The sequence below is a fragment of the Leucoraja erinacea genome, chromosome 39, assembly GCF_028641065.1.
Source record: "Leucoraja erinacea ecotype New England chromosome 39, Leri_hhj_1, whole genome shotgun sequence".
In the NCBI taxonomy this organism is placed as follows: Eukaryota; Metazoa; Chordata; class Chondrichthyes; order Rajiformes; family Rajidae; genus Leucoraja; species Leucoraja erinaceus.
In genome coordinates, this window is record NC_073415.1 from 2,357,333 (window position 1) to 2,383,753 (window position 26,421).

The 26,421-nt window shown below is 47.4% G+C and overlaps 1 protein-coding gene and 1 non-coding gene across 2 annotated transcripts; one reads left to right on the plus strand and one right to left on the minus strand.

Annotated features, from left to right (window-relative positions):
- The first annotated feature begins 189 nt into the window (after window positions 1–189).
- On the plus strand, window positions 190–26,421 carry LOC129714412 (adhesion G protein-coupled receptor E5-like). The gene is made up of 12 exons (XM_055663991.1): window positions 190–210; window positions 2,545–2,680; window positions 4,312–4,425; window positions 5,717–5,898; window positions 9,620–9,781; window positions 12,194–12,394; window positions 15,457–15,674; window positions 16,172–16,238; window positions 17,452–17,543; window positions 19,244–19,412; window positions 22,892–22,957; window positions 24,262–26,421. Exons 1-12 carry the CDS (start codon window positions 190–192, stop codon window positions 24,325–24,327), a joined length of 1,494 nt encoding a protein of 497 aa, XP_055519966.1. The 3' UTR covers window positions 24,328–26,421.
- Window positions 25,044–25,116, minus strand: trnav-cac (transfer RNA valine (anticodon CAC)). Its single transcript has one exon. It is a non-coding gene; the product is annotated as a tRNA-Val (tRNA).

Sequence of the window (26,421 nt, forward strand, 5' to 3'; positions counted from 1 at the left end):
CCTAAGAGGGACAGAGGCTTAAAACGGTGTCAGAGTTATGGGGAGAAGGCAGGAGAATGGGGTTAGGAGGAAGAGATAGATCAACCATGGTTGAATGCGTGTCCAATGGGCCGAATGGCCTAATTCTGCTCCTATCCCATGATCTTATGATAAAGGCTGCTTAACTACAAGACTATTCATTATCAAAAAATGCCAGAAAAAACTCAGCAGGTAAGGCAGCTTCCATAGAGAAAGGAATGATAATATGTCAGGGTCTGGCTGAGTTACCGGTAATCTGGAAGATAAAATATGAACACAAGAATAGACAAGCATGTGAAATTTCCAGTCTGTTCGGCTTTCATTTGCGATTTCCATCATCTGCAGCTTTTGTCTATTTTCAGCTTCTTAATTTCTCTTTGAACAACAGAGGAACATCAGGTCCACAGGAGCCGTGCCAAAAATAATGCCAAATTAAACTAATCTCTTCTGTCAGAACATGATCCATATCCCTCTATTCCCTGCATATCCAGGTGCCTATCTAAACGTTTCTTAGATGCCACTATCGTATCTGCCTACATCACCACCCCTAGCAGCGCGTTCCAGGCACCCACTACTCTCTACGTAAAAAAACATGTCCTACACATCCCCTTCAAATTTTCCTCCACTCACCTTAAAGTTAAGCCTCGTGTTCTTGACAATTCCACCCATGGGGACAATATGTCTACCCTATCAATGCATCATTTTATATACTTCTATCCGGCCATCACCCTCATCCTTCTACACTCCAGGGAAAACAATCTGAGCTGGACCAAACTCTTTACCCAGAGAGTTGTGAATCTGTGGATTTCTCTGCCACAGAAGGCAATGGAGGCCAATTCACTGGGTGTTTTCAAGAGAGAGTGGGATCTGGATCTTAGGGCTGACGGAATCAAGGGATATGGGGAGAGAGCAGGAGCGGGGTACTGATACCGGATGATCAGCCATGATCATATTGCACAGCGGCGCTGGCTCGAAGGGCCGAATGGCCTACTCCTGCACCTATTTTCTATGTTTCTAGGGAAATGGACAAGGGAGAGCCAGTGGATGTAGTGTACCTGGACTTTCAGAAAGCATTTGATAAGGTCCCACATAGGAGATTAGTGGGCAAAATTAGGGCACATGGTATTGGGGGTAGAATGCTGATATGGATAGAAAATTGGTTGGCAGGCAGGAAACAACGAGTGGGGATTAACGGGTCCCTTTCAGAATGGCAGGCAGTGACTAGTGGGGTACCGCAAGGCTCGGGGCTGGGACCGCAGCTATTTACAATATATATTAATGATTTAGATGAAGGGATTACAAGTAATATTTGCAAATTTGCAGATGACACAAAGCCGGGTGGCAGTGTGAACTGTGAGGAGGATGCTATGACAATGCAGGGTGACTTGGACAGGTTGGGGGAGTGGGCAGATGCATGGCAGATGTATTTAAATATGGATAAATGTGAGGTTATCCTCTTTGGTAGAAAAACAGGAAAGCAGATTATTATCTAAATGGCGTCAAGTTGGGGAAAAGGGAAGTACAATGGGATCTGGGGGTCCTTGTTCATCAGTCAATGTAATTAAGCATGCAGGTACAGCCGGCAGTGAAGAAAGCGAATGGCATGTTGGCCTTTGTAACAAGAGGAGTTGAGTATAAGAACAAAGAGGTCCTTCTGCAGTTGTACAGTGTCCTAATGAGACCACACCTGGAGTATTGTGTGCAGTTTTGGTCTCCAAATTTGTCAAAGGACATTCTTGCTATTGAGGGCAGCGTAGGTTTACAAGGTTAATTCCCGGGATGGCGGGACTGTCATATGCTGATAGAATGGAGCAGCTGGGCTTGTACACTCTGGAATTTAGAAGGATAAGAGGGGATCTTATTGAAACACATAAGATTATTAACGGTTTGGACACGCTAGAGGCAGGAAACGTGTTCCCGATGTTGGGGGAGTCCAGAACCAGGGGCCACAGTTTAAGAATAAAGGGTAAGCCATTTAGAACGGAGATGAGGAAACACTTTTTCACACAGAGAGTTGTGAGTCTGTGGAATTCACTGCCTCAGAGGGCGGTGGAGGCCAGTTCTCTGGATTCCTTTAAGAGAGAGCTAAATAGGGCTTTTAAAGATAGCGGTGTCAGGGGATATGGGGAGAAGGCAAGAACGGGGTACTGATTGGGGATGATCAGCCATGATCACATTGAATGGTGGTGCTGGCTCGAAGGGCCGAATGGCCTATTCCTGCACCTATTGTCTATTGTTGACTGATACACGTGACAATAAACTAAACTGAAACATTGATGATGAAGGGTCTCAACCCGAAACGTCACCCATTCTTTCTCTCCAGAGATGCTGCCTGTCCCGCTGAGTTACTCCAGTATTATGTGTCTGTCTCCAGTGTAAACCAGCATCTGCAGTTCCTTCCCACACGAGTGAGAGTGGACGCTGAGCGCTGTGAGCCGAGCTTGATGGGTTGTGCCTGGCAAAGCCAACGCATGAAGCAAAGATACACCGTCAAAATTCACTGAGAAAACTCTCTTCCCTCCACAGAAAGTTGCTGAAACCTTGACGGAAATTGATGCAGATCCACAAAATGCAACACTGGAAGAATTGCAAAACACGGTGATAGGGGCAGCACCCGATGCTGCCACCTTTGGAGAATTAAAATTCAAGACCAAGACAATGGGTAAATGTGACAAATTGTTATCTCTCAGTCCCTCAGGTGAGTCAGGAAGAAATATCGCGCCTTTTTTCACCCCTTCGCCAATCGACCCGCCCTGCTGCCCCCCTCCTGTCGCCAGTGTTCACCTATTACCCACGAGGATATGCGTTCGGCAGGGTGGTGCAGCGGGTAGAGCTGCTGCCTCACAGCGCCAGAGACCCGGGTTTGATGAATCTATACACTCGACTGTAATCATGTATTGTATTTCCGCTGACTGGATAGCACACAACCAAAGTTTTTCACTGTACCTCAGTACACGTGACAATAAACTAAACTGAACTGAACAGGTTTGTAGATTAAATGTGTAAGGAAGAACTGCAGATGCTGGTTTAAATCAAAGGTAGATACAAAATGCTGGAGTAACTCAGCACGTGAGTTCAAGAGTCAAGAGTATATTTAATTGTCTGGAGGTCCAAATGAAATGCCGTTTCTGCAGCCATACATTACACACAAATAGACCCCAGACACAACATAATTACATTTTACATAAACATCCATCACATAGCTGTGATGGAAGGCCAAATAAACTTATCTCTCCACTGCACTCTCTCCCCCCCGATGTCAGAGTCAAAGTCAAAGCCCCCGGCTGGCGATGGCGATTGTCCCGCGGCCATTAAAGCCACGCCGGGTGGTGCGAGGTCGCACACCGGGTCTTGATGTTGGAGCCCCCGGCGTGCGCTCGCAAAGTCCCGCATTCCAAGCCGCGCGGGGCAGTGGTGCTAAGCCCCGCTCCAGGAGCTCTTCGACCCCGCAACTCGGGCGGGAGAAGTCGCCGTTGCAGGAGCCCCGAAAAGCGGTCTCCCTCCAGGGATCCGCGGGCTCCCGGTGCCGCCGTCCGCAGACCCGCAGCAGCAGCCTCCGACTCAGCAGCAGCAGCAGCAGCAGCAGCAGCAGCAGCAGCGGCAGCGGCAACGCTCCTCCACCGCTCCACCCGCTCCGGTCTCGGCCAGCTCCGCGACGGTGAGGTGAGTCGGCACCAGAGTCCCCGGCTTCTTCCTGTTGGAGGCCGCTCCTCGTTGCGGCCCCAACGACAGCTGAGACCCGACGAGAAAAGGTCGGGTCTCCAGTGCAGGGAGAGATTCAAAAGTTCCCCCCCCCCCCCCCCCCCCCACCCCCACCCCCCCCCCACACACCCCCAACATAAAATAACACCCCAACATAAAAACACAGACAAAAAAATAATAAAAACTACAGGCTGCAGACCTGACCAGAGTCGCGCCGCCTACCGGATTAGTTGGTTTGTAGGTTAATAGGCTTGATATAAAGGTAAATTGTCCCTAGTGTGTGTAGGATAGTGTTAGTGTGCGGGGATCACTAGTCAGTGCAGACTCTGAGGGCTGTTTCTGTGCTGTATTTCTAAACTAAACTAAACATTCAAAATAGTGACGGTGTGGGTCCAGTCTGAGCAAGGGGAACTGAAGACAAACACAAAATGCTGGAGTAACTCAGCGGGGCAGGCAGCATCTCTGGAGAAAAGGAATGGGTGACGTTTCAGGTCGAGATCCATCTTCACACTCGAACTGATGTTTAGTAGGAACAGCCATGCTCCTTGGTTTTAGGGCAAACATCCACTAACGAATGATGTTTTATTTTAGAATTTGTTCTACAAGCAGCAAAGATAGAACATTTACCCAGTGAACCAGCAACATTATCAACAGAAAATGCAGCCATTGAAATGAAATGGGATGCGTTTGAAGGATCACATTCTGGTAATGTATTTGTTGATTGATTGAACGATACAGCAGTCTTCTTCGGCCCATTGAGACCACACCGACCATCGATCACCCGTTCACACTAGTTCTATGTCATAGAAACATAGAAAATAGGTGCAGGAGTAGGCCATTCGGCCCTTCGAGCCTGCACCGCCATTCAATATGATCATGGCTGATCTTCCAACTCAGTTTCCCATACCTGCCTTCTCTCCATAACCCCTGATCCCTTTAGCCACAAGGGCCACATCTAACTCCCTCTTAAATATAGCCAATGAACTGTGGCCTCAACTACCTTATGTGACAGAGAATTCCACAGATTCACCACTCTCTGTGTAAAAAATGATTTTGTCATCTCGGTCCTAAAAGACTTCCATCTTATCCTTAAACTGTGACCCCCTTGTTCTGGACTTCCCAACATCGGGAACAATCGTCCTGTGTGTGTGTAGGGTATTGTTAGTGTAGAAGGTACAGGAGCCTGAAATCTGCAACATCCAGGTTCAGGAATAGCTGCTTCCCCACAACCATCAGACTATTAAACACAACTCTGAACTATAACAGCCTATTGCACTTTATATATATATATATGTATATGTGTATGTGTATGTATATATATATATTTCAATATGATCTTTAACATCTAGTCCTGTGTATTTGATCCATGGCTGATCATCCAACTCAGTATCCCGTACCTGCCTTCTCGCCATACCCTCTGATCCCCTTAACCACAAGGGCCACATCTAACTCCCTCTTAAATTCACTCCCTGTGTGAAAAAGTTCTTCTCATCTCGGTTTTAAAGGATTTCCCTCTTATCCTTAAGCTGTGACCCCTTGTCCTGGACTTCCCCAACATCGGGAGCAATCTTCCTGCATCTAGCCTGTCCAACCCCTTAAGAATTTTGTAAGTTTGTATGAGATCCCCCCCTCAATCTTCTAAATTCTAGCGAGTACAAGCCGAGTCTATCCAGTCTTTCCACATATGAAAGTCCTGCCATCCCAGGAGTCAGTATCCCACTTTCTCATCCACTCCCTACACACTAGGGGGCAATTTACAGAGGGCCAATTAACCTACAAACCCACACATTTCTGGGAGTGTGGGAGGACACCGGAGCACCCGGAACAAACCCACGCGGTCACAGAGAGAACGTGCAAACTCCGTACAGACAGCACCCGTAGTCAGGATTGAACCCTTGTCTCTGACGTTGTGAGGCAGCAGCTCTACCTGCTGCACCACCGTGATGCCCTTAATGTTTCCTACTGCTCGCCTATCTCATTTTTGCCCGTTGTACAGATCTTGTCTATATTCTCGTCATCGCCACCAATGCCTCGACATTCACAAAACGTCGTGCCTTCACTACCAACACGTCTGAAGACGAGCCAAATTTGGGATCGGATGTGGTGACAGTTAGCATCGGCAATTCGGAGTCAGTGCAACTATCTTCTCCCATCACCATGCGTATGAACCTCACCCAGGTTGGTTAGAAACATAGAAAGAAACATAGAAAAATAATGCAGGAGTAGGCCATTCAGCCCTTCGAGCCTGCGCCGCCATTCATATGATCATGGCTGATCATCCAAAATCAGTACCCCGTTCTTGCTTGTGTAGGAGGGAACTGCAGATGCTGGTTTAAACCAAAGATAGATACAAAAAGCTGGAGTAACTCAGCGGGACAGGCAGCATCTCTAAGTGAGGAGGAATGGGTGACGTTTCGGGTCTGAGGAAGGGTCTTGATCCGAAATGTCACCCATTCCGTCTCTCCATAGATGCTGCCTGTCCCGCTGAGTTACTCCAACTCTTTGTGTCTACCCCCTTCCTGTTTTTTCCCCCTTGATTCCTTTAGCCCTAAGAGAGAAATCTAACACTAATCTCTAATCTAGTCTAACTCTAACTTGTGAAAGATCACCTGCAATCTTCCTGGGGGGGGGGGGCACCCCATGTCAATCCTCTAGCTTCACAATTCCCAACTCTCCAATCTTGTACTTTCGAGAGATATGGCGCAGAAACAGGCCATTCGGCCCGCTGATCCTGTGCCGACCAGCGATCTTATCCCGCACTATATCGTATATATTAGGGACAATTTACACATTTTTACAGTTGCTATTTAAGCTACAAACCTGCACGTCTTTGGGACGTGGGAGGAAACCGGAGCACCCTGAGAAAACCCACGCGGTCCCGGGGGACAACGTACTAACCACGTACAGACAGCACCTGTGTTCGGGATCAAACCCGCAAACATGAGGCCTAATTAAAATAATCTAATCCACCTGTAATCCACTTATAGTCAGCAGTTGTGGAAAAACATTTTGTCCGGAAATATTACAATCTGGTTTGGGAATTGCTCTGCCCAGAACAAGAAGGCTCTGCAGAGAGTAGTGAGTTTGGCCGAACGCACCATGGGAACTTCACTTGCTCCCCTGCAGGAACTATACATCAGGAGGTGCAACTCCAGAGCCAATAAAATCATGGGAGACCCCTTCCACCCCAGCAACGGACTGTTCCAGCTGCTACGGTCAGGCAAACGCCTCTGTTGCCATGCTGTGAAAACGGAGAGGTTGAGAAGGAGTTTCTTCCCAGAGGCCATTGGGACTGTAAACTCCTATCTCACCAGGGACTAACTCTACTGAACCACTCTACTGCTTTTTTTTAAATTGCTGTTTTTTTCCCTTTTTCCTTCTGCCCACAATATTTAATATGGAAAAGAATGTGATTCTGTTACATTCAGTTTGTAGTTTCTTTGGTTGTTTGTTTGTTTGTCTGTTTTTTGCACAAAGTCCGCGAGTATTGCCACTTTCATTTCACTGCACATCTCGTATGTGTATGTGACGAATAAACTTGACTTGACTTGACTGTATATGAACCATTATCCATTCATTCCCTGCACTTCCTATCTAAAAGCCTCCTAAACACAATTACCCCACTTGTGCACCCACGTCCTACACATTGGGGGCAATTTAAAAGTCAATTAACCAAACTCGCACGTTTTTGGAGTGCGGGAGGAAACCGGAGCACCCGGAGAAAACCCACGTTGGTCACAGGGAGAATGTGCAAACACAGACAGCGCCCGAGGTCAGGATCAAACCTGGGTCTCTGGTGCTGTAAGTCAGCAGCTCTGCCAATTCTGCCACTGTGCTGAGTGTCCAGTCTTATTAGATTCATAGAGAATAATACTGTACGGAGACACTAGACAGGCTCTTCGGCCCAATTCAGCCATGCTGACCAAGATATCCTGTCCAAGCTAGTCCCACATTCCCACATTTATCCCATATCTTTCTATCCATGTCCTGACCAGTTATCTGTTAAAAGCTTTCATAGTACCACTTCAATCATGTCCTTTAACAGGGGTGGAGCAGTGGTAGAGTTGCTGCCTCACAGCGCCAGAGACCCGGGTTCCATACTGACTATGGGTGCTGTCTGTATGGAGTTTGTACTTTCTTCCCATGAACTGCGTGGGTTTTCTCTGGGATCTCTGGTTTCCTTCCACACTCCCTTTCCTTCCACAAATGTGTGGGTTTGTTAGTTAATTGGCTTGGTATCATTGTAAATTGTCCCATATAAGATCATTAAGGGTTTAGACACGCTAGAGGTAAACATAGAAACATAGAAATTAGGTGCAGGAGTAGGCCATTCGGCCCTTCGAGCCTGCACCGCCATTCAATATGATCATGGCTGATCATCCAACTCAGTATCCCGTTCCTGCCTTCTCTCCATACCCTCTGATCCCCTTAGCCACAAGTCCCACATCTAACTCCCTCTTAAATATAGCCAATGAACTGGCCTCGACTACCCTCTGTGGCAGAGAGTTCCAGAGATTCACCACTCTCTGTGTGAAAAAAGTTCTTCTCATCTCAGTTTTAAAGGATTTCCCCCTTATCCTTAAGCTGTGACCCCTTGTTCTGGACTTCCCCAACATCGGGAGCAATCTTCCTACATCTAGCCTGTCCAACCCCTTAAGAATTTTGTAAGTTTCTATAAGATCCCCTCTCAGTCTCCTAAATTCTAGAGAGTATAAACCAAGTCTATCCAGTCTTTCTTCATAAGACAGTCCTGACATCCCAGGAATCAGTCTGGTGAACCTTCTCTGCACTCCCTCTATGGCAAGAATGTCCTTCCTCAGATTTGGAGACCAAGGTAGGTCTCATATTCCCGTTGGAGGTAGGAAACATATTCCCGTTGTTGGGGGAGTCCGGAACCAGGGGCCACAGTTTAAGAATAAGGAGTAAGCCATTTAGAACTGAGACCGTGGAAACACTTTTTTTCACAGAGAGATGTGAGTCTGTGGAATTCTCTGCCTCTGAGGGCGGTGGAGGCCGGTTCTCTGGATACTTTCAAGAAACAGTTAGCTTGGGCTCTTAAAGATCGCTATCTTTAAGTCGGGGGATATGGGGAGGTGGCAGGAATGGGGTACTGGTTATGGATGATCAGCCATGACCACATTGAATGGCAGTGCTGGCTCGAAAGGGCCGAATGGCCTACTCCTGCACCTATTGTCTATTGTCTAGTGTGTGTAGAATAGTGTAAGTGTGTGGGGATCGCTGGTTGGCACGGACACAGTGGGCCGAAGGGCCTGTTTCCGTGCTGTATCTCTAGACTGAACTAATGTATACAACCTCCTCTGACAGCTTCCAATGTGCAGATAGTTAAGAATTTAGTTTAGTTTAGTTTCGAGATACAGCACGGAAAAATGCCCTTCGGCCCACCGAGTCCACACTGACCAGCAATCCCAACACATTAACACTTATCCCCAGTGTGTGTAGGATAGTCTTTTACGTTTAGTGTTATACCAAGCCAATTAACCTACATACCTGTACGTCTTTGGAGTGTGGGAGGGAACTGAAGATTTTGGAGTAAACCCACACAGTCACAGGGAGAACGTACAAACTCCGTACAGACAGCACCTGTAGTCGGGATCGAACCTGCCACTTGGCTGTCCAAAATGGTGCTCCAAAGTTTATTTTTGTTAATAGGGAGATGAGTGGGGGGGGGGGGGGGAAGAAGATTAAAGCTTCAATAAGACAAGTCTTTTACGGAAGAACATTGCTCAATGTGAATGGCATCAAGGAGGATTAAAACACTGAACACGGTGAAGTGTTCTGCAAACTGCATTGTTTACCATTGGAAACTGTCAAGTTTAATTAGTCAGCAATTAATTGAACAAATTATTTAATCATCTTTCCTCTCTCTTTTTTTCTGCAGAATAAAACAGGGATGACGGTTATGTGTGTTTTCTGGAACAAGACGAAGTCTAGCTGGGCAACTAATGGGTGCAGTTTGGTTAAATCAGACCAGAACTCCACAACCTGCGAGTGTACGCATCTGACCAGCTTCTCTTTGCTGCTTTCATCCACTCCAATCCCGGTAAGGCCTGTACTGTTTGAACATCACAAGGGAAGAGGTGGGGTCGATACAACCCAGGTTCAAATCACGAGGGGTCCATTGAGTGATTAAGCCGCCTTAGAGTGCACAGGAAATGGGCCCCGCTGTGTTTAGAGAGCGCAGGAAGTGGGCCCTGGTGTTTTTGGAGAGCACAGGAAGTGGGCCCTGCTGTGTTTAGAGAGCGCAAGAAGTGGGCCCTGCTGTGTTCAAAGAGAACAGGAAGTGGGCCCTGGTGTTTTTGGAGAGCACAGGAAGTGGGCCCAGGTGTTTTTGGAGACCACAGGAAGTGGGCCCAGGTGTTTTTGCAGAGCACAGGAAGTGGGCCCTGGTGTTTTTGGAGAGCACAGGAAGTGGGGCCCAGGTGTTTTTGGAGAGCACAGGAAGTGGGCCCAGGTGTTTTTGGAGACCACAGGAAGTGGGCCCAGGTGTTTTTGGAGAGCACAGGAAGTGGGCCCAGGCGTTTTTGCAGAGCACAGGAAGTGGGCCCTGGTGTTTTTGGAGAGCACAGGAAGTGGGCCCTAGTGTTTTTGGAGTGCACAGGAAGTGGGCCCTGGCATTTTTGGAGAGCACAGGAAGTGGGCCCTGGTGTTTTTGGAGTGCACAGGAAGTGGGCCCTGGTGTTTTTGGAGAACACAGGAAGTGTGGGGTCGGTGTGTTCACAGGAAGTGGGGCCTGTTGTTTAGTTTAGTTTAGAGATACAGCACGGAAAAGGGCCCTTTGGCCCACCGGGTCCGCGCCGACCAGCGATCCCTGCACACTAACACTATCCAACACACTCTATGGACAATTTACAATTTTACCGAAGCCAATTAACCTACAAACCTGTACGTCTTTGGAGTGTGGGAGGATACTGAATCGCCCGGAGAAAACCCACGCAGGTCGCGGGGAGAATGTACAAACTTCCCCACAGCACCCCACAGTGGTCAGAATCGAACCCAGGTCTCTGGCTTTGTAAGGCAGCAACTCTATTGCTGTGCCACTGGGCCTCCCCATGTATTTAAAGGGAATATAGGAAGTTTAGTTGCGAGATACAGCATGGAAACAGGTACATCAGCCCACCGAGTCCACTTCGATCATTGATAGATAGCCTGCACAATGATCTATGTTATCCCACTTTCCCACATAAACCAGGGGCAATTTACAGAGGCCAAGTAAGTGTCTCAATCGAAAAAAGCATTTAAAAAGCAGTTGGACAAGTACATGGATAGGAAAGGTTTAGAGTGATATGGGACAAATGTGGGTGGGGCATGTTGGTCTGCATGGACAAGTTGGGCTGAAGGGCCTGTTTCTGTGCTCTGGGCCTCCTGGGCGTCACTTGTTGAGCTGTGGTTGGTTGGCACGGTGTCGGAGCAGAGAGATGCTGCCATACAGCGCCAGAGACCCGGGTTCGATCCTGACCACGAGTGCTATCTGTATATAGTTATGCAATACAATACAATACCGCTTATTTGTTATTTGAACCTCACATGAAGTTCAAATGAAATTTGGTTTCTGCAGCCATACAGGAAAAGAACCAAGACACACACCAACACAATTTACACAAGCATCCATCACAGTGAATCTCCTCTTCACTGTGATGGAAGGCAAAGTCTTGTCTCTCCCGTGCTCTCCATTCTTCTCCTGATGTCAAAGTCAAAGCCCCCTGTGGGCGCTAGCAAGTCCGCGTCCACTTAAAGCCGCGCCGGGCGATGTAAGGCCCCGCTCCAGGCCACTTTCAAACCCGCAATTCGGGCGGGAGAAGTCGCCGTTGCCGGTGCCCCGCAAAGCGGTCTCCCACTGGGGACCCGCGAGCTCCCGGTGTCACCATCCACCGGAGTCGGGTGGCAGCCGCGCGCCACCGCAGCTCCCCACGCTCTGAAGCCGGCCAGCTCCACGATGGTAGGTCCGCAGCTCCGCCGCCTCCGTGACTTGAGCCCCCAGGTCATTCCGGTTGGAGGCCGCTCCACGGTGCTAGACCCCAACGGCAACGGAGACCCAACAGGGAAAAGGTCAGGTCCCCGTACAGGGAAGAGATTTAAAAGTTTCCCCCACTCGCCCCCCACACATACACATTCAAAAACCCACCACAAACTTTACACTCTACAGGACAATAAAATAAAAAAACGTTTGCACGTGACCTATGTGACTTTTCTCCGGGTACACGCTCCAAGTTTTCCTCCCACGCTCCAAAGACGTAAAGCTTCGCCGGTTAATTGGCTTTAGTAAAAATTGTAAACTTTGTGTGGGACAATGTTAGTGTGCGGGGATCGCTGGTCGGCACAGATTCGGCGGGTCGAAGGGCCTGTTTCCGCGCTGTATCTCTAAACTAAACTAAACTAAACTAAACAAAATGATAGGAGTTAATTTGGATTAGAATATATTTCAATGGACAATTCTTTCTGCTTCCTTTCTAAGCCTGCCGATGAGTGGAATCTGAAAACTATCACCTATGTTGGAATAATTCTGTCACTGATCTGCCTGTTTATGTCGATGGTTATTTTCACCTATTGCCGTTCGATCAGCAGTGTTCGGATCACAATCCACAAACAACTCTGCCTGACGATGTTCCTGGCCGAACTCCTCTTTCTCATCAATTCTTTCAAAGTTGCCAATGAGGTATGTTCGCAAGGATGGCAGATACAATTTTTATTTTTTTTTATTTTCGAGATATATTTTCGGGAACAGGCCCTTTGGCCCATCAAATCTGTGATCCCCGCACACTAATACTATCCTACACACATTAGGGATCGGTTACATTTATACCAAGCCCATTAACCTGCAAACCTGTACGTCTTTGGAGTGTGGGAGGAAACTGGAGCACCCGGAGAAAACCCACGCAGGTCATGGGGAAAACGTACAAACTCCGTACAGACAGCACCCGTAGTCAGGATGGAACCTGGGGCTCTGGTGCTGTGAGGCAGCAACTCTACCGCTGCACCACCATGCCACCCACTCCTACACCTTATAGATCTTGTACACCTCTGTAAAACCATGCATCCATGGTATAAAGTCCTAGCCTGCCCTATCTCTCTCTCTATAGCTCAATACCTCATAACCTCATCAACCTTCTCCGCACCCATTCCAGCTTTACAAGATCTTTCCTTCAGAAAGATGACCAATACTGAAGGGGTGTAAAACGGAACATGCTGGAAAAACCCCAGCAAGGCAGGGGGTATCTGCGGAAGAGTCGACAAAGTCAACGGTGTTTCCCTCTCCACAATCGCTGCCTGACCTGCTGAGTGTTTGGGGGCCATTTTAGGGCCACTAGTGGCTCAACAAGTCAATTCTGCTGAAGATAGACACAAAATGCTGGAGTAACACAGCGGGGCAGGCAGCATCTCTGGAGAGAAGGAATGGGTGACATTTCAGGGTCCAGACCTTCAGGCTGAGTCAGGGGAGCAGGAGGCACAGAGACAGTGTCTCTGTACTGTACACTGACAATGACAATTAAAATTGAATCTGAATCTGAATCTGAGATAAGGAAGGGTAAGGTGGAAAAACGATACATCAAAAGAGATAGAGATCAAGGAAAATGTAGAATAGAGTACTGCACACAATCCTTCTCTCCAGAGATGCTGCCTGAACCAGCTGAGTTACTCCAGCATTTTGTGTCTATCTTCGGTGTAAACCAGCATCTGCAGTTCCTTCCTACACAAGGTAGCTTCTGCTTCGGAGTCACGGTTGTGGCTCAGGAGCTCCCTCTCCTGGTTGTAAGGTGCACTGGACAGTTTTGTGTGTTCTGCTAACACTGTGGAACTATGCCCTTTGTTGCTAGACACTTTAATTCTCCTTCCCGTTTCCACACTGACCTTTCTGTCCAAGGCCTCCTCCATTGTCAGAGTGAGGCTAAACGCCAATTGGAGGAACAGCAAGCACCTCATATTCCACCTGGGCAGCTTGCATAGAACAAAATAGGTGCAGGAATAGGCCATTCAGCCCTTTGAGCCAGCACCACCATTCAATGTGATCATCCACTATCAGTACCCCGTTCCTGCCTTCTCCCCATATCCCTTGATTCCGCTAGCCCTAAGAGCTCTATCCAACTCTCTTTTGAAAGCATCCAACAAATTGGCCTCCACTGCCTTCTGTGGCAGAGAATTCCACAAATTCACAACTCTCTGGGTGAAAACGTTTTTCCTCATCTCTGTTCCAAATGTCCTACACCCTTATTCTTAAACTGTGACCCCTGGTTCTGGACTCCCCCAACATCGGGAACATGTTTCCTACATCTCGCATGTCCAAACCCTTAATAATTTTATATGTTTCTCTACGATTGCCTCTCATCCTTCTAAACTCCAGTGAATACAAGCCCAGCCGCTCCATTCTTTCATTATATGACAGTCCCGCCATCCCTGGAAGGCAGTGGTGTGAATATTGATTTATCTAACTAAGTAACCCCTGCATTCCCTCTCCCTCCATCCCTCCCCCATCCAAGTCGCACCAGCTTCTTGTTCACACCAAACAAACAGCTAACAATAGCCTGTTTCCTTTATCATCGTTACTTTTTTGCATATCTTTCATTCATTGTTCTATCTCTCTCTACATCATCGTCTATATCTCTCGTTTCCCTTTCCCCTGACTTTCAGTCTGAAGAAGGGTCTCGACCCAAATCCTCGCCCATTCCTTCTCTCCAGAGCTGCTGCCTGTCCCGCTGAGTTACTCCAGCACTTTGTGTCTATCTTCGATTTGAACCTGGGAATCTGCAGTTCCTTCCCACACACTTTGCCTGCCGTGGGTTGTGTGTTAGACACGCAATCCTCAGTAAATAATGGTGTCAGGTTGCCTGGCACAACCTGTGTTATGCACCAGTACACACGCAAATCCTTTGCTGTGCTTCAGGCTGGTAGATCTGCCATCACTCTCGCACGCACATGGAGCCACAACTGCAAGAGACGGCCTGTACAACACACACAACACAAGCAGTACTACTACAGCTGACAGGGAATATGCTACTGAGAGCTAGTTCACAAGGTGTAGGAGCAGAATTAGGCCATTTGGCCCATCATGTCTGCACTGCCATTCAATCATGGCTGACCTATCTCTCCCTCCTAACCCCATTCCCCTGCCTTCCCCCCCCATAACCCCTGATACCCACACTAATCAATAATCTATCAATCTCTGCCTTTAAACTATCCACTGACTTGGCCTCCACAGCCTTCTGTGGCAAAGAATTCCACAGATTCACCACCCTCTGACTAAAGACATTTCTCCTCATCTCCATAAAATAATGTCCTTTAATTCTGAGGTGATGGCCTCTAGTCCTAGACTGTTCCAATAGTGGAAATATCTTCTCCACATCCACTCTATCAAAGCCTTTCACTATTCTGTACGTTTCAATGAGGTCCCCCCTCATTCTTCTAAACTCCAGTGAGTACAGGCCCATTGCCCTCAAATGCTCATCATAGGCTAACCTACTAATTCCTGGGATCATTCTTATCTTGGACAGTTGGAGAGAGAGGTGGTGCAGGGGCTGCTTGAAGTTAGAGATATCAAGATGCCTACCCCTGGGATGTGAGCTGCACAAGCGGGAATGAGGTGCTGTTGCTCCGATTAGCATTTGGCCTCACTCTGAGAGTGGAGGAGGCCCTGGACAGATAGGTCGGTGTGGGAATGGTCGGGGGAATTCAAGCTGGAGAGATCAGGCAGGCCTGAGCGTACTGACTATCCATTTGTTGCAGATTCTATGCGTGGCTCTGGCCGTTTTGCTCCATTACCTGTTCCTGTCGTGCTTTGCATGGATGCTGCTGGAGGGGGTGCAGCTTTACCTGATGGTGGTGAAGGTCTTCCACTCACGCAGTCTTCGCAAAACCTACCTCTTCCTGGTCGGCTATGGTGCGCCTCTCATCGTCATTATCCCCATGGCGGCCAACAGCATGGATGCCTACGACAAAAAAATGTAAGTGTGGAGCTCAAATCCTCGTCCGTTATTTGATGGTGCCCCTAGCTGGGACAGTCTTACTGCTAAGCTAAGGCTTAGTTTTAGTTTAAAGATACAAGGTGGAAACAGGACCTACTGCCCACCGGTTCCGCGCCGACCAGCGATCCCCGCACACTAACACTATCCTACACCCACTAGGGACAATTTTACATTCATACCAAGTCCCCGCATATTAACACTACCCTACACACACACACACACACACTAGGGACATTTTCTGGTGAGGGTTGTTTGGGGAATGCTGAACTTCCTAGTCTTTCTAAGGAGGTGGAGGTGTTGGTGTGCTGTTTTGCCCATTGCTATTATTTACACCCCTCATGATCTTATCCACCTCAGTCTCCCTATAGTGTCTGTGCTGTTATCTAGCATGGATCGACCAGGAGTTTTACATGCAACTGAATACTTCAAGCAATGTTAATGCTGAAATTATTTAAACTCATTCTCTCCTTTTCAAGATGCTGGTTGAACGTCGCAGCTGGATACGTGTGGGCTTTTATGGGGCCAATCTGTGTCATTATTGCGGTAAGTTCAAGGCCACAGTGCCACTGTGATATTCTTTGCAGCCACAGTGACAGAGTTGACAGCTCGTAATGAAGTCTGTTTAAGTCATGACTCCAGAGTGTTACACTGTCATGAACGAAACAATGACACTTTGACTTGTTGCAGATTTTACGAGCAGATTGACACAGCAAAACCATGGAAAAATATATGTTAAAACAATAGAGTCATCATTTAGTTTAGTTTAGAGATACAATGTGGAAACAGGCCATTCAGCCCGCCACCAAGCCCGCGCCGACCAGCGTTCCCCGCACACAAGAGTCAAGAGAGAGTGTATTGTTATGTGTCCCAGATAGCACAATAATTCTTGCTTGTTGCAGCACAACAGGATATTGTAGGCATAAATACAGAACAGTTCAGTGTGTCCATATACCTTAGCAAAAGGATTTGAGTATAGGAGCAGGGAGGTTCTACTGCAGTTGTACACCTGGAGTATTGCGTACAGTTTTGGTCTCCAAATCTGAGGAAGGACATTATTGCCATAGAGGGAGTGCAGAGAAGGTTCACCAGACTGATTCCTGGGATGTCAGGACTGTCTTATGAAGAAAGACTGGATAGACTTGGTTTATACTCTCTAGAATTTAGGAGGGGATCTTATAGAAACTTACAAAATTCTTAAGGGGTTGGACAGGCTAGATGCAGGAAGATTGCTCCCGATGTTGGGGAAGTCCAGGACAAGGGGTCACAGCTTAAGGATAAGGGGGAAATCCTTTAAAACCGAGATGAGAAGAACTTTTTTCACACAGAGAGTGGTGAATCTCTCGAACATAGAATAAAAGAGTAATAGTTCAAGTTCAAGTTCAAGTTCAAGTTCAAGTGAGTTTATTGTCATGTGTCCCTGTATAGGACAATGAAATTCTTGCTTTGCTTCAGCACACAGAACATAGTAGGCATTTACTACAGAACAGATCAGTGTGTCCATATGCCATAATATAAATATATGCACACATGAATAAGTAAATAAAATATAGACTGCTTCGCTTCCTTCTGTACGTCAAGGAACTTCACACGGTCAGTCTGAAGAAGGGTCTCGACCCGAGACGTCGCCCGTTCCTTCTCTCCAGAGATGCTGCCTGGCCCGCTGAGTTACTCCAGCACTTTGGTGTAAAGCAGCATCTGCAGTTCCTTCCTACATTGTCCAATGTTGAAAACTAATTCTTGGTGTTTGTATTTCTAGTTGAATACCATTTTCTTCATGATTACCATCTGGAAACTGGCTGATAAATTCTCCTTGCTCAGCACTGATGTGCCTCACTACAAGAAAGTCAGGTAACTATACACTTTATCGACTGTTGTTCACAAGCCGTTTCCTTTTCGCTGAATGAACTGGATTTCATCCTCGGAGCAAATATCACTGAATGAATGGGAAAGCAGCTACAACAGTGGCGCAGCGGGTAGAGCTGCTGCCTCACGGCGCCAGAGTCCCAGGTTCGACCCCGAACTTGGGTGCTGTCTGTGTGTGTGGAGTTTGCACGTTCTCCCTGTGACCGGGAAATCTCGGCTGCTCCGGTTTCCTCCCACTTCCCAAAGACGTGCATGTTTGTCGGCTAATCAGCCTTCTGTAAGTTGCCCCTTGTGTGTAGGGAGCGGATGAGAAAGTGGGGGAGCAGAGAACTGGTGTGAATGGGTGATCGGCACGGACACAGTGGGCCGAAGGGCCTATTTCCATGCTGTATCTCTAACTTAAACATCAGCAGACTGCGAACCCTCGTTTCTTTAAACATTGAGTCCACACACTGAATCAGGAATTAATTTCAAAATAGACTTTATTCAATTGAGAAATATATACAATTCCTGAACCATTCCAACAAACAAAATTTATCCGACATTTTCGGAGACTATACAAGTTTTTTCAGTACAATTTTTTTTTTTTTTTTTCATTTGTCAAATTTCACCAAACAGTCCCCCACCCATGCCACTCTGTGGCCCCCTGTCCAAGTAATAAATATATACAGTGTTTACAGTGCGAAAATTCCATTTGACATTTTCACTTCCACAAATAATGTCCTCCACCCGTGCCACTCATGTGGCCCCCTGGCGTAAAACCTCTAAGATGGAACACTTCTCCATGTCATAGAGGATAGGGAAGGGTGACACGGTGGCGCAGCGGTAGAATTACCTTCCCACAGCCCTTACAGCGTCAGAGACCCGGGTTCCATCCCGACTAAGGGTGCTGTCTATATGGAGTTTGTACGTTCTCCCCGTGACCTGCTTGGGTTTTCTCCGAGATCTTTAGTTTTCTCCCCCACTCCAAAGACGTACAGGTTTGTAGGTTAATTGGCTTGGTATAAATGTAAATTGTCCCTAGTGTGTGTAGGATAGTGTTAGTATGCGGGGATCGCTGGTCGGCACAGTCTCTGTGGGCCGAATAGTTTCCATGTTGTATCTCTAAACTAAACTAAACTATTCAGATACCCGTCCAAATGTCGTAGAGCCATCGTCAACTCTGGAGAAAAGGAGTAGGTGATGTTTCTGGTCGAGACCCTTGATCAGACTATTCCTTCTCTCCAGAGATGCTGCCTGATCTGCTGAGTTATGCCCCGTCCCACATAGGAAACCTGAACGGCAACCTCTGGAGACTTTGCGTCCCACCCAAAGTTTCCGTGCGGTTCCCAGAGGTTGCAGGTGGTTGCCGGAGGTTGCAGGTAGTGGAAGCAGGTTGGGAGACTGACAAAAACCTCCGGGAACCGCACAGCTCCGTGTGACAGGGGCATAACTCCAGTATTTTGTATCTATCTTTGTTAAAGTAAGCCAATGTCCTATCAAGCTGACTTTCTAACGCTTGTGCTCAATGCCTGACCAATAATGACAAACATAGCATATGCCATCTTGATGCGGACTCGGTGGGCCGAAGGGCCTGTTTCCACGCTGTATCTCTAGTCCAAACTAAATCTCTGCTATAACTATAGAGGAAAGAAGGCTTCGATGACTATCAGAGACACCTTGCTGATGTATTTTCCTCATTGCAGGTCATTCACGTTTACTGCAGTGGGCCAGCTCGTGCTCTTGGGTGGCACCTGGATCTTTGGCATCTTTCATTTCGACAACAATACCATCTTCATGGCTTACATCTTCACCGTGCTCAACAGTTTCCAAGGCCTTTTCATCTTTGTTCTCCACTGCCTGTGCAACAAACAGGTTGGCTCCATGGTCAATATGCCCAGATACTGAAGTCAACCTGTGCGGTTGCTGCCATGTGTCGCCCCCTAATGGTGGGATGCTGGGAGAGATGGCCCAATGGGCTAGACTAGAGAATTGGCTTCATGAAATGAGGCAGAGGGAGATGGTGGATGTGTGTTTTACAGACTGAACACCTTAGACTCAGGGATGGGTGCTGGGCCCATTGCTGTTCATAGCGCTGTGTATCTATTATCTAAATGGTGGCCGATTGGGAAAGGGGGAGATGCAGCGCGACCTGGGTGTCATGGTACACCAGTCATTGAAGGTAGGCATGCAGGTGCAGCAGGCAGTAAAGAAAGCGAATGGTATGTTAGCTTTCATTGCAAAAGGATTTGAGTATAGGAGCAGAGAGGTTCTACTGCAGTTGTACAGGGGCATAACTCCAGTATTTTGTATCTATCTTTGTTAAAGTAAGCCAATGTCCTATCAAGCTGACCTTGGTTAGACCACACCTGGAGTATTGCGTACAGTTTTGGTCTCCAAATCTGAGGAAGGACATTATTGCCATAGAGGGAGTGCAGAGACCAGACTGATTCCTGAGATGTCAGGACTGTCTTATGAAGAAAGACTAGATAGACTTGGTTTATACTCTCTAGAATTTGGAGATTGAGAGGGGATCTTATAGAAACTTACAAAATTCTTAAGGGGTTGGACAGGCTAGATGCAGAAAGATTGTTCCCGATGTTAGGGAAGTCCAGGACAAGGGGTCACAGCTTAAGAATAAGGGGGAAATCCTTTAAAACCGAGATGAGAAAAACTTTTTTCACACAGAGAGTGGTGAATCTCTGGAACTCTCTGCCACAGAGGGTAGTTGAGGCCAGTTCATTGGCTATATTTAAGAGGGAGTTAGATGTGGCCCTTGTGGCTAAGGGGATCAGAGGGTATGGAGAGAAGGCAGGTACGGGATACTGAGTTGGATGATCAGCCATGATCATATTGAATGGCGGTGCAGGCTCGAAGGGCCGAATGGCCTACTCCTGCACCTAATTTCTATGTTTCTATGTATCAACGATTTGGATGAGAATGTACAAGGCATGATTATCAAGTTTGCAGGTAGACAAAAATGCTGGATTAACTCAGCGGGTCAGGCAGCATCTATGGAGCGAAGGAATAGGTGACGTTTCGGGTCGAGACCCTTCCTCAGACTGAAACATCACCTATTTCCTTCGCTCCATAGATGCTGCCTCACCCGCTGAGTTTCTCCAGCATTTTTGTCTAGAAACATAGAAACGTAGAAAATAGGTGCAGGAGTGGGCCATTCGGCCCTTCGAGCCTGCACCGCCATTCAATATGATCATGGCTGATCATCCAACTCAGTATCCTGTACCTGCCTTCTCTCCATACCCCCTGATCCCTTTAGCCACAAGGGCCACATCTAACTTAAATATAGCCAAATGAACTGGCCTCAACTACCTTTGATTTCTCCAGCATCTGCAGTTCTTTCTTAAACATCAAGTTTGCAGATAGAAACATAGAAACATAGAAATTAGGTGCAGGAGTAGGCCATTCGGCCCTTTGAGCCTGCACCGCCATTTAATATGATCATGGCTGATCATCCAACTCGGTATCCTGTACCTGCCTTCTCTCCATACCCTCTGATCCCCTTGGCCACAAGGGCCACATCTAACTCCCTCTTAAATATAGCCAATGAACTGGCCTCAACTACCCTCTGTGGCAGAGAGTTCCAGAGATTCACCACTCTCTGTGTGAAAAAAGTTCTCCTCATCTCGGTTTTAAAGGATTCCCCCCTTATCCATAGATGACACTGAAGTTGGCAGCATCGTGGATAAAGAAGATTGACATCAAAAATTACAGCGGGATCTCGATCAGTTGAGAGAGGAATGGTTAATGGAGTTTAATACAGATAAATACGAGATGTTGCATTTTCGGAAGTCAAAGTAGGGCATGATCTTCACGGGGAATTGTGAATGGCGGGGCTCTGGAGAATGTGGTAGAGAAGAGGGGTCTAAGAGAGCAGGGACACAGCTCTTTAAAAGTGGCGGCACAGGTTGATAGGGTCGTCATGGAGGCTTTTGGAACTTGGGCCTTCATCAGTCATTTTTGCTGGTGGGAACGCATTAATGCCCCTGTCCCACTTAGGAAACCTGAACGGAAACCTCTGGAGACTTTGCGCCCCACCCAAGGTTTCCGTGCGGTTCCCGGAGGTTGCAGGTGGTTGCCGGAGGTTGCAGGTAGTGGAAGCAGGTAGGGAGACTGACAAAAACCTCCGGGAACCGCACGGAAACCTTGGGTGGGGCGCAAAGTCTCCAGAGGTTTCTGTTCAGGTTTCCTAAGTGGGACGGGGGCATAAGGTGGCACAGCGGTTAAGTTGCTGCCTCACAGCGCCAGAGATCCGGGTTCAATCCTGACCTCGGCTGCTTACTGTATGTGTTCTCCCTGTGACTGCGTGCGTTTTCTCCAGTTTCCTCCCACACTCCAAAGACTTACTTTTAGATGAATTCAGGGTCTTGGTGAGACCACACCTGGAGTATTGCGTACAGTTTGGGTCTCCAAATCTGAGGAAGGACATTATTGCCATAGAGGGAGTGCAGAGACGGTTCACCAGACTGATTCCTGGGATGTCAGGACTGTCTTATGAAGAAAGACTGGATAGACTTGGTTTATACTCTCTAGAATTTAGGAGATTGAGAGGGGATCTTATAGAAACTTACAAAATTCTTAAGGGGTTGGACAGGCTAGATGCAGGAAGATTGTTCCCGATGTTAGGGAAGTCCAGGACAAGGGGTCACAGCTTAAGGATCAGGGGGAAATCCTTTAAAACCGAGATGAGAAGAACTTTTTTCACACAGAGAGTCGTGAATCTCTGGAACTCTCTGCCACAGAGGGTAGTTGAGGCCAGTTCATTGGCTATAGTTAAGAGGGAGTTAGATGTGGCCCTTGTGGCTAAGGGGATCAGGGGGTATGGAGAGAAGGCAGGTATGGGATACTGAGTTGGATGATCAGCCATGATCATATTGGATGGCGGTGCAGGCTCGAAGGGCCGAATGGCCTACTCCTGCACCTAATTTCTATGTTTCTATGTTTCTATGAATTGGCTCGGTAAGGAAGGGTTTCGGCCCGAAAAACGTTGCCTATTTCCTTCGCTCCATAGATGCTGCTGCACCCGCTGAGTTTCTCCAGCATTTCTGTGTATCTTCGATTTTCCAGCATCTGCAGTTCCTTCTTAAACACAAGGATTGTAAATTGTCCCCAGTGTGTGTAGGATAGTGCTAGTGTACGGGATGATCGCTGGTCGGCATGGACTCAGTGGGCCGAAGGGCCTGTTTCCGCGATGGATCTCTGAACTAAACTAAAAACGGAACCAGTAGGAGTGAGGGGGGGTGGGTATCTCAACATGAACCCAGTGTGTAGGAGAGAAGATAGCTGCCTGCCGTGATATCACTCCGCCTGTTCACTGTCCTTTCTCCACCCAACAGATTCGCACTGAGTTACGCAAACGACTTTGCAATGGTGCCTTCTCCACCAGCGCCGTCGTCAAACAGGTGAGTCTAGCCGATGTTACCAGAGACACCTATTGAGGGAGGGAGAGAAGACCAGATGGTGGCTGGGAAGAAGGGGAGGTTTGGGGGGAAGGTGCGTCTGAGTGCCTTTGTTTTAAGTGAGAGATACCGCTCAGAGCGGTGGCACATTGGCGCAGCGGTAGAGTTGTGAATTCAATCCAGACTACGGGTGCTGTCTGTACGGAGTTTGCACGTTCTCCCCGTGACCGCGTGGGTTTCCTCCCGACGTCTCAAAGACGTGCGGGTTTGTAGGTTAATTGGCCTCTGTAAATTGCCCCTGGTGTGGCGGGAGTGGTAGACCCGAGGGGGAATTGATGACAATATGCAGACAATAACGTTGGATTAGATTGGCATAAGGTTGGTGTAAAGGGGTGGTTGAAGGTCAGCATGGACTCGGAGGACCGAAGGGCCTGTTGCAGTGCTGTATCTCCCAATGTGACTGACAGATGGAAAATGGTCATTACTTGAGCAATGATTCTCACCATTCCTCTAGTTAACCAAACCTAGCTCTTGATATTTGCTGAAGATGCTGGCGTAACTCTGCTGTTCATATCATAGTGGTTGAAATTAACCACAGCATAGAAACATAGATAGAAACATAGAAAATAGGTGCAGGAGGAGGCCATTCGACCCTTCGAGCCAGTACTGCCATTCATTCTGATCACGGGAGAGAAGGAATGGGTGACGTTTCGGGTCGAGACCCTTCTCAGACCCTTCTTAAACCAGCACCTGCAGTTCCATCCTACACACTCTGTGTCTCAGAGTCTCTCTCTAAGATACCAAAAAATAGTTGGTAATTCCATCTAATAAGTTACGGTAGTTTATATAATGTCACATTCATCAAAAGACTAATTCCCTACAGTGTCTTTGTCTCAAGAGACAAAGTCCCCACTGTGCTTCTACACTGAGGTGTCTCAGCTGCCAGGCAACTATTCGCTATAGCAGGTAGCAGCACCAAGAGTCAGGGTGAACAGGGAGACTAGGAGCCAAGCAACGTCTCAATAGTTTAGTTTAGTTTAGAGACACGTCATTCAGCCCACCAACTCCGCGCTGACCAGCGGTCCCAGCACACTAACACTATCCTACACACACTACAGAGTATTTACAATTCTGCCAAGCCAATTAACCTATAAACCTGGTGCAAACGTGCAAACTCCGTACAGATAGCACCCGTAGTCGGGATCGAACCCAGGTCTCTGGCGCTGTGAGGCAGCAACTCTACCGCTGCGCCACCGTGCCGCTTCTGATGGAGTAACTGATCAATATTCCTGTTGATTTCATTTCAGACCCAACATACTTCCCTGGGAACCGACAATCTCAAATCAACCTCGGCCACCAATGTTTACAACTGAAATCCACGGCTCCCTTTGGCTTGTAGTTCGATGCGACCACCCCCATGTATTTTAATTCCTATATCTTGAGCTGTTGCTGTTTACCTTTGGCTGGCCTGACAGAAACACAGAAAATAGGTGCAGGAGTAGGCCATTTGGCCCTTCGAGCCAGCACCGCCATTCAATATGATCATGGCTGACCATCCAAAATCAGTACCCCGTTCCTGCTTTATTCCCATATCCCTTGATTCCGTTAGCCATAAGAGCTAAATCTAACTCTCTCTTGAAAACATCCAACAAATTGGCCTCCTGCCTTCTGTGGCAGAGAATTCCACAGATTCACAACTCTCTGGGTGAAAACGTTTTTCCTCATCTCAGTCCTAAATGGCTGACCCCTTATTCTTAAACTGTGTGACCCCTGGCCCTGGACTCCCCCAACATGGGGAACATTTTTTGTGCATCTAGCCTATCCAATTCCTTAAGAATTTTATATGTTTCTATAAGATTCCCTCTCATCCTTCTAAATTCTGGTGAATACAAGCCCAGTCAATCCAATCTTTCATGTCCTTTTTTATCTGTTGCTGTGCCCTCTGATCCTAACTCCCACACATGGAAACATCCTCTCCACATCAACTCTATCCAGGGCTTTCATTATTCGGTACCTTTGAATGGGGTCTCCCCTCATCCTTCTAAACTCCAGCGAGTACAGGCCCAATATCGTCAAACTCTCAAAATGATGTTCCTGCCCAGGATCGAACTGGGGACCTTTCGCGTGTGAGGCGAGTGTGATAACCGCTACACTACAGAAACCAACACACTCACCCCAGATTAAAAACTAGCCCCACTAAACATTCCCTTTCCCTATCTTAACCTTCCCTATGGAGTTGCAACCATTAGTTACCTAAACACAACTCTTCAATACTGAACACAGAATCATCATTACAATAGACAATAGGTGCAGGAGTAGGCCATTCGGCCCTTCGAGCCAGCGCCACCATTCAATGCGGACTCGATGGGCCGAATGGCCTAATTCTACTCCTATAACTTGTGAACTTTTGAACTTGAGTCCATTCGAGCCCTCTTGTCCATGCTGTCCTTTGCATTGACAGACACAAGACCGTTATATTTTAGCTCACTACAAAGCACGCTACTTCGCCCAACACCTCTGCTCGGTCCGCAATAACCAACCTGATCTCCCGGTGACTCAGCACTTCAACTCCTCCGCCCATTCCGAATCCAACCTTTCTGTCCTGGGCCTCCTCCGCGGCCAGAGTGAGGCCCACCGTAAATTGGAGGAGCAGCAACTCATATTTCACTTGGGCAGTTTACACCCCAGCGGTATGAACATTGACTTCTCCACTTTCAGGTAGTCCCTGCTTTCCCCCCTCTTTCCCCTCCCCTTCCCAGCTCTCCCACAGCCCACTGTCTCCGCCTCTTCCTTTCTTCTCCCACCCCACTACCCCCACATCAGTCTGAAGAAGGGTCTCGACCCGAAACGTCGCCTATTTCCTTCGCTCCATAGATGCTGCCTCACCCGCTGAGTTTCTCCAGCACGTTTGTCTACCTTAGTATAAGGCGTTTGTCACGTGGGCTTTTCAAAGGAATACAAGGAAAACAAACCCTTTGGGACTCTGTTCACCCTGTTTCTGCTCCGAACGTATGGCGAGCCAGAACAGATTGTTACACCTCAGGAACAGATGTGTCTTAATCATTTGACCCAGCAATTTGTAACTGTGCAGCATGGCCCAAGTTGCCATATTGTAAGGCAATGCTTCGGGCCAGAAAATGCATGATAGTTATTGGTATAAGGATGTAGACTTCATTAATGTAATCACATTAGAGTTTTTGATTTTGATAGTTAACAATTTAACTTAAAGATTTAATGATATGAAATATAGTAATTTGAATATTAATATTTTAATCAGATATTTTTCATTTTTTTAAATATAATATTATAGTTATTATTATTAATATGTACTCTGTGGGACATCTATTGTGCCAATTCACAGTTATAACTTTGTGTTTCACATATATATATACATACTATGCGTGCCTTGTAAGTATTGTGCCTGACTAACATTGTAATTGAGTAGATTTCAAAATAAAAAGGAGATT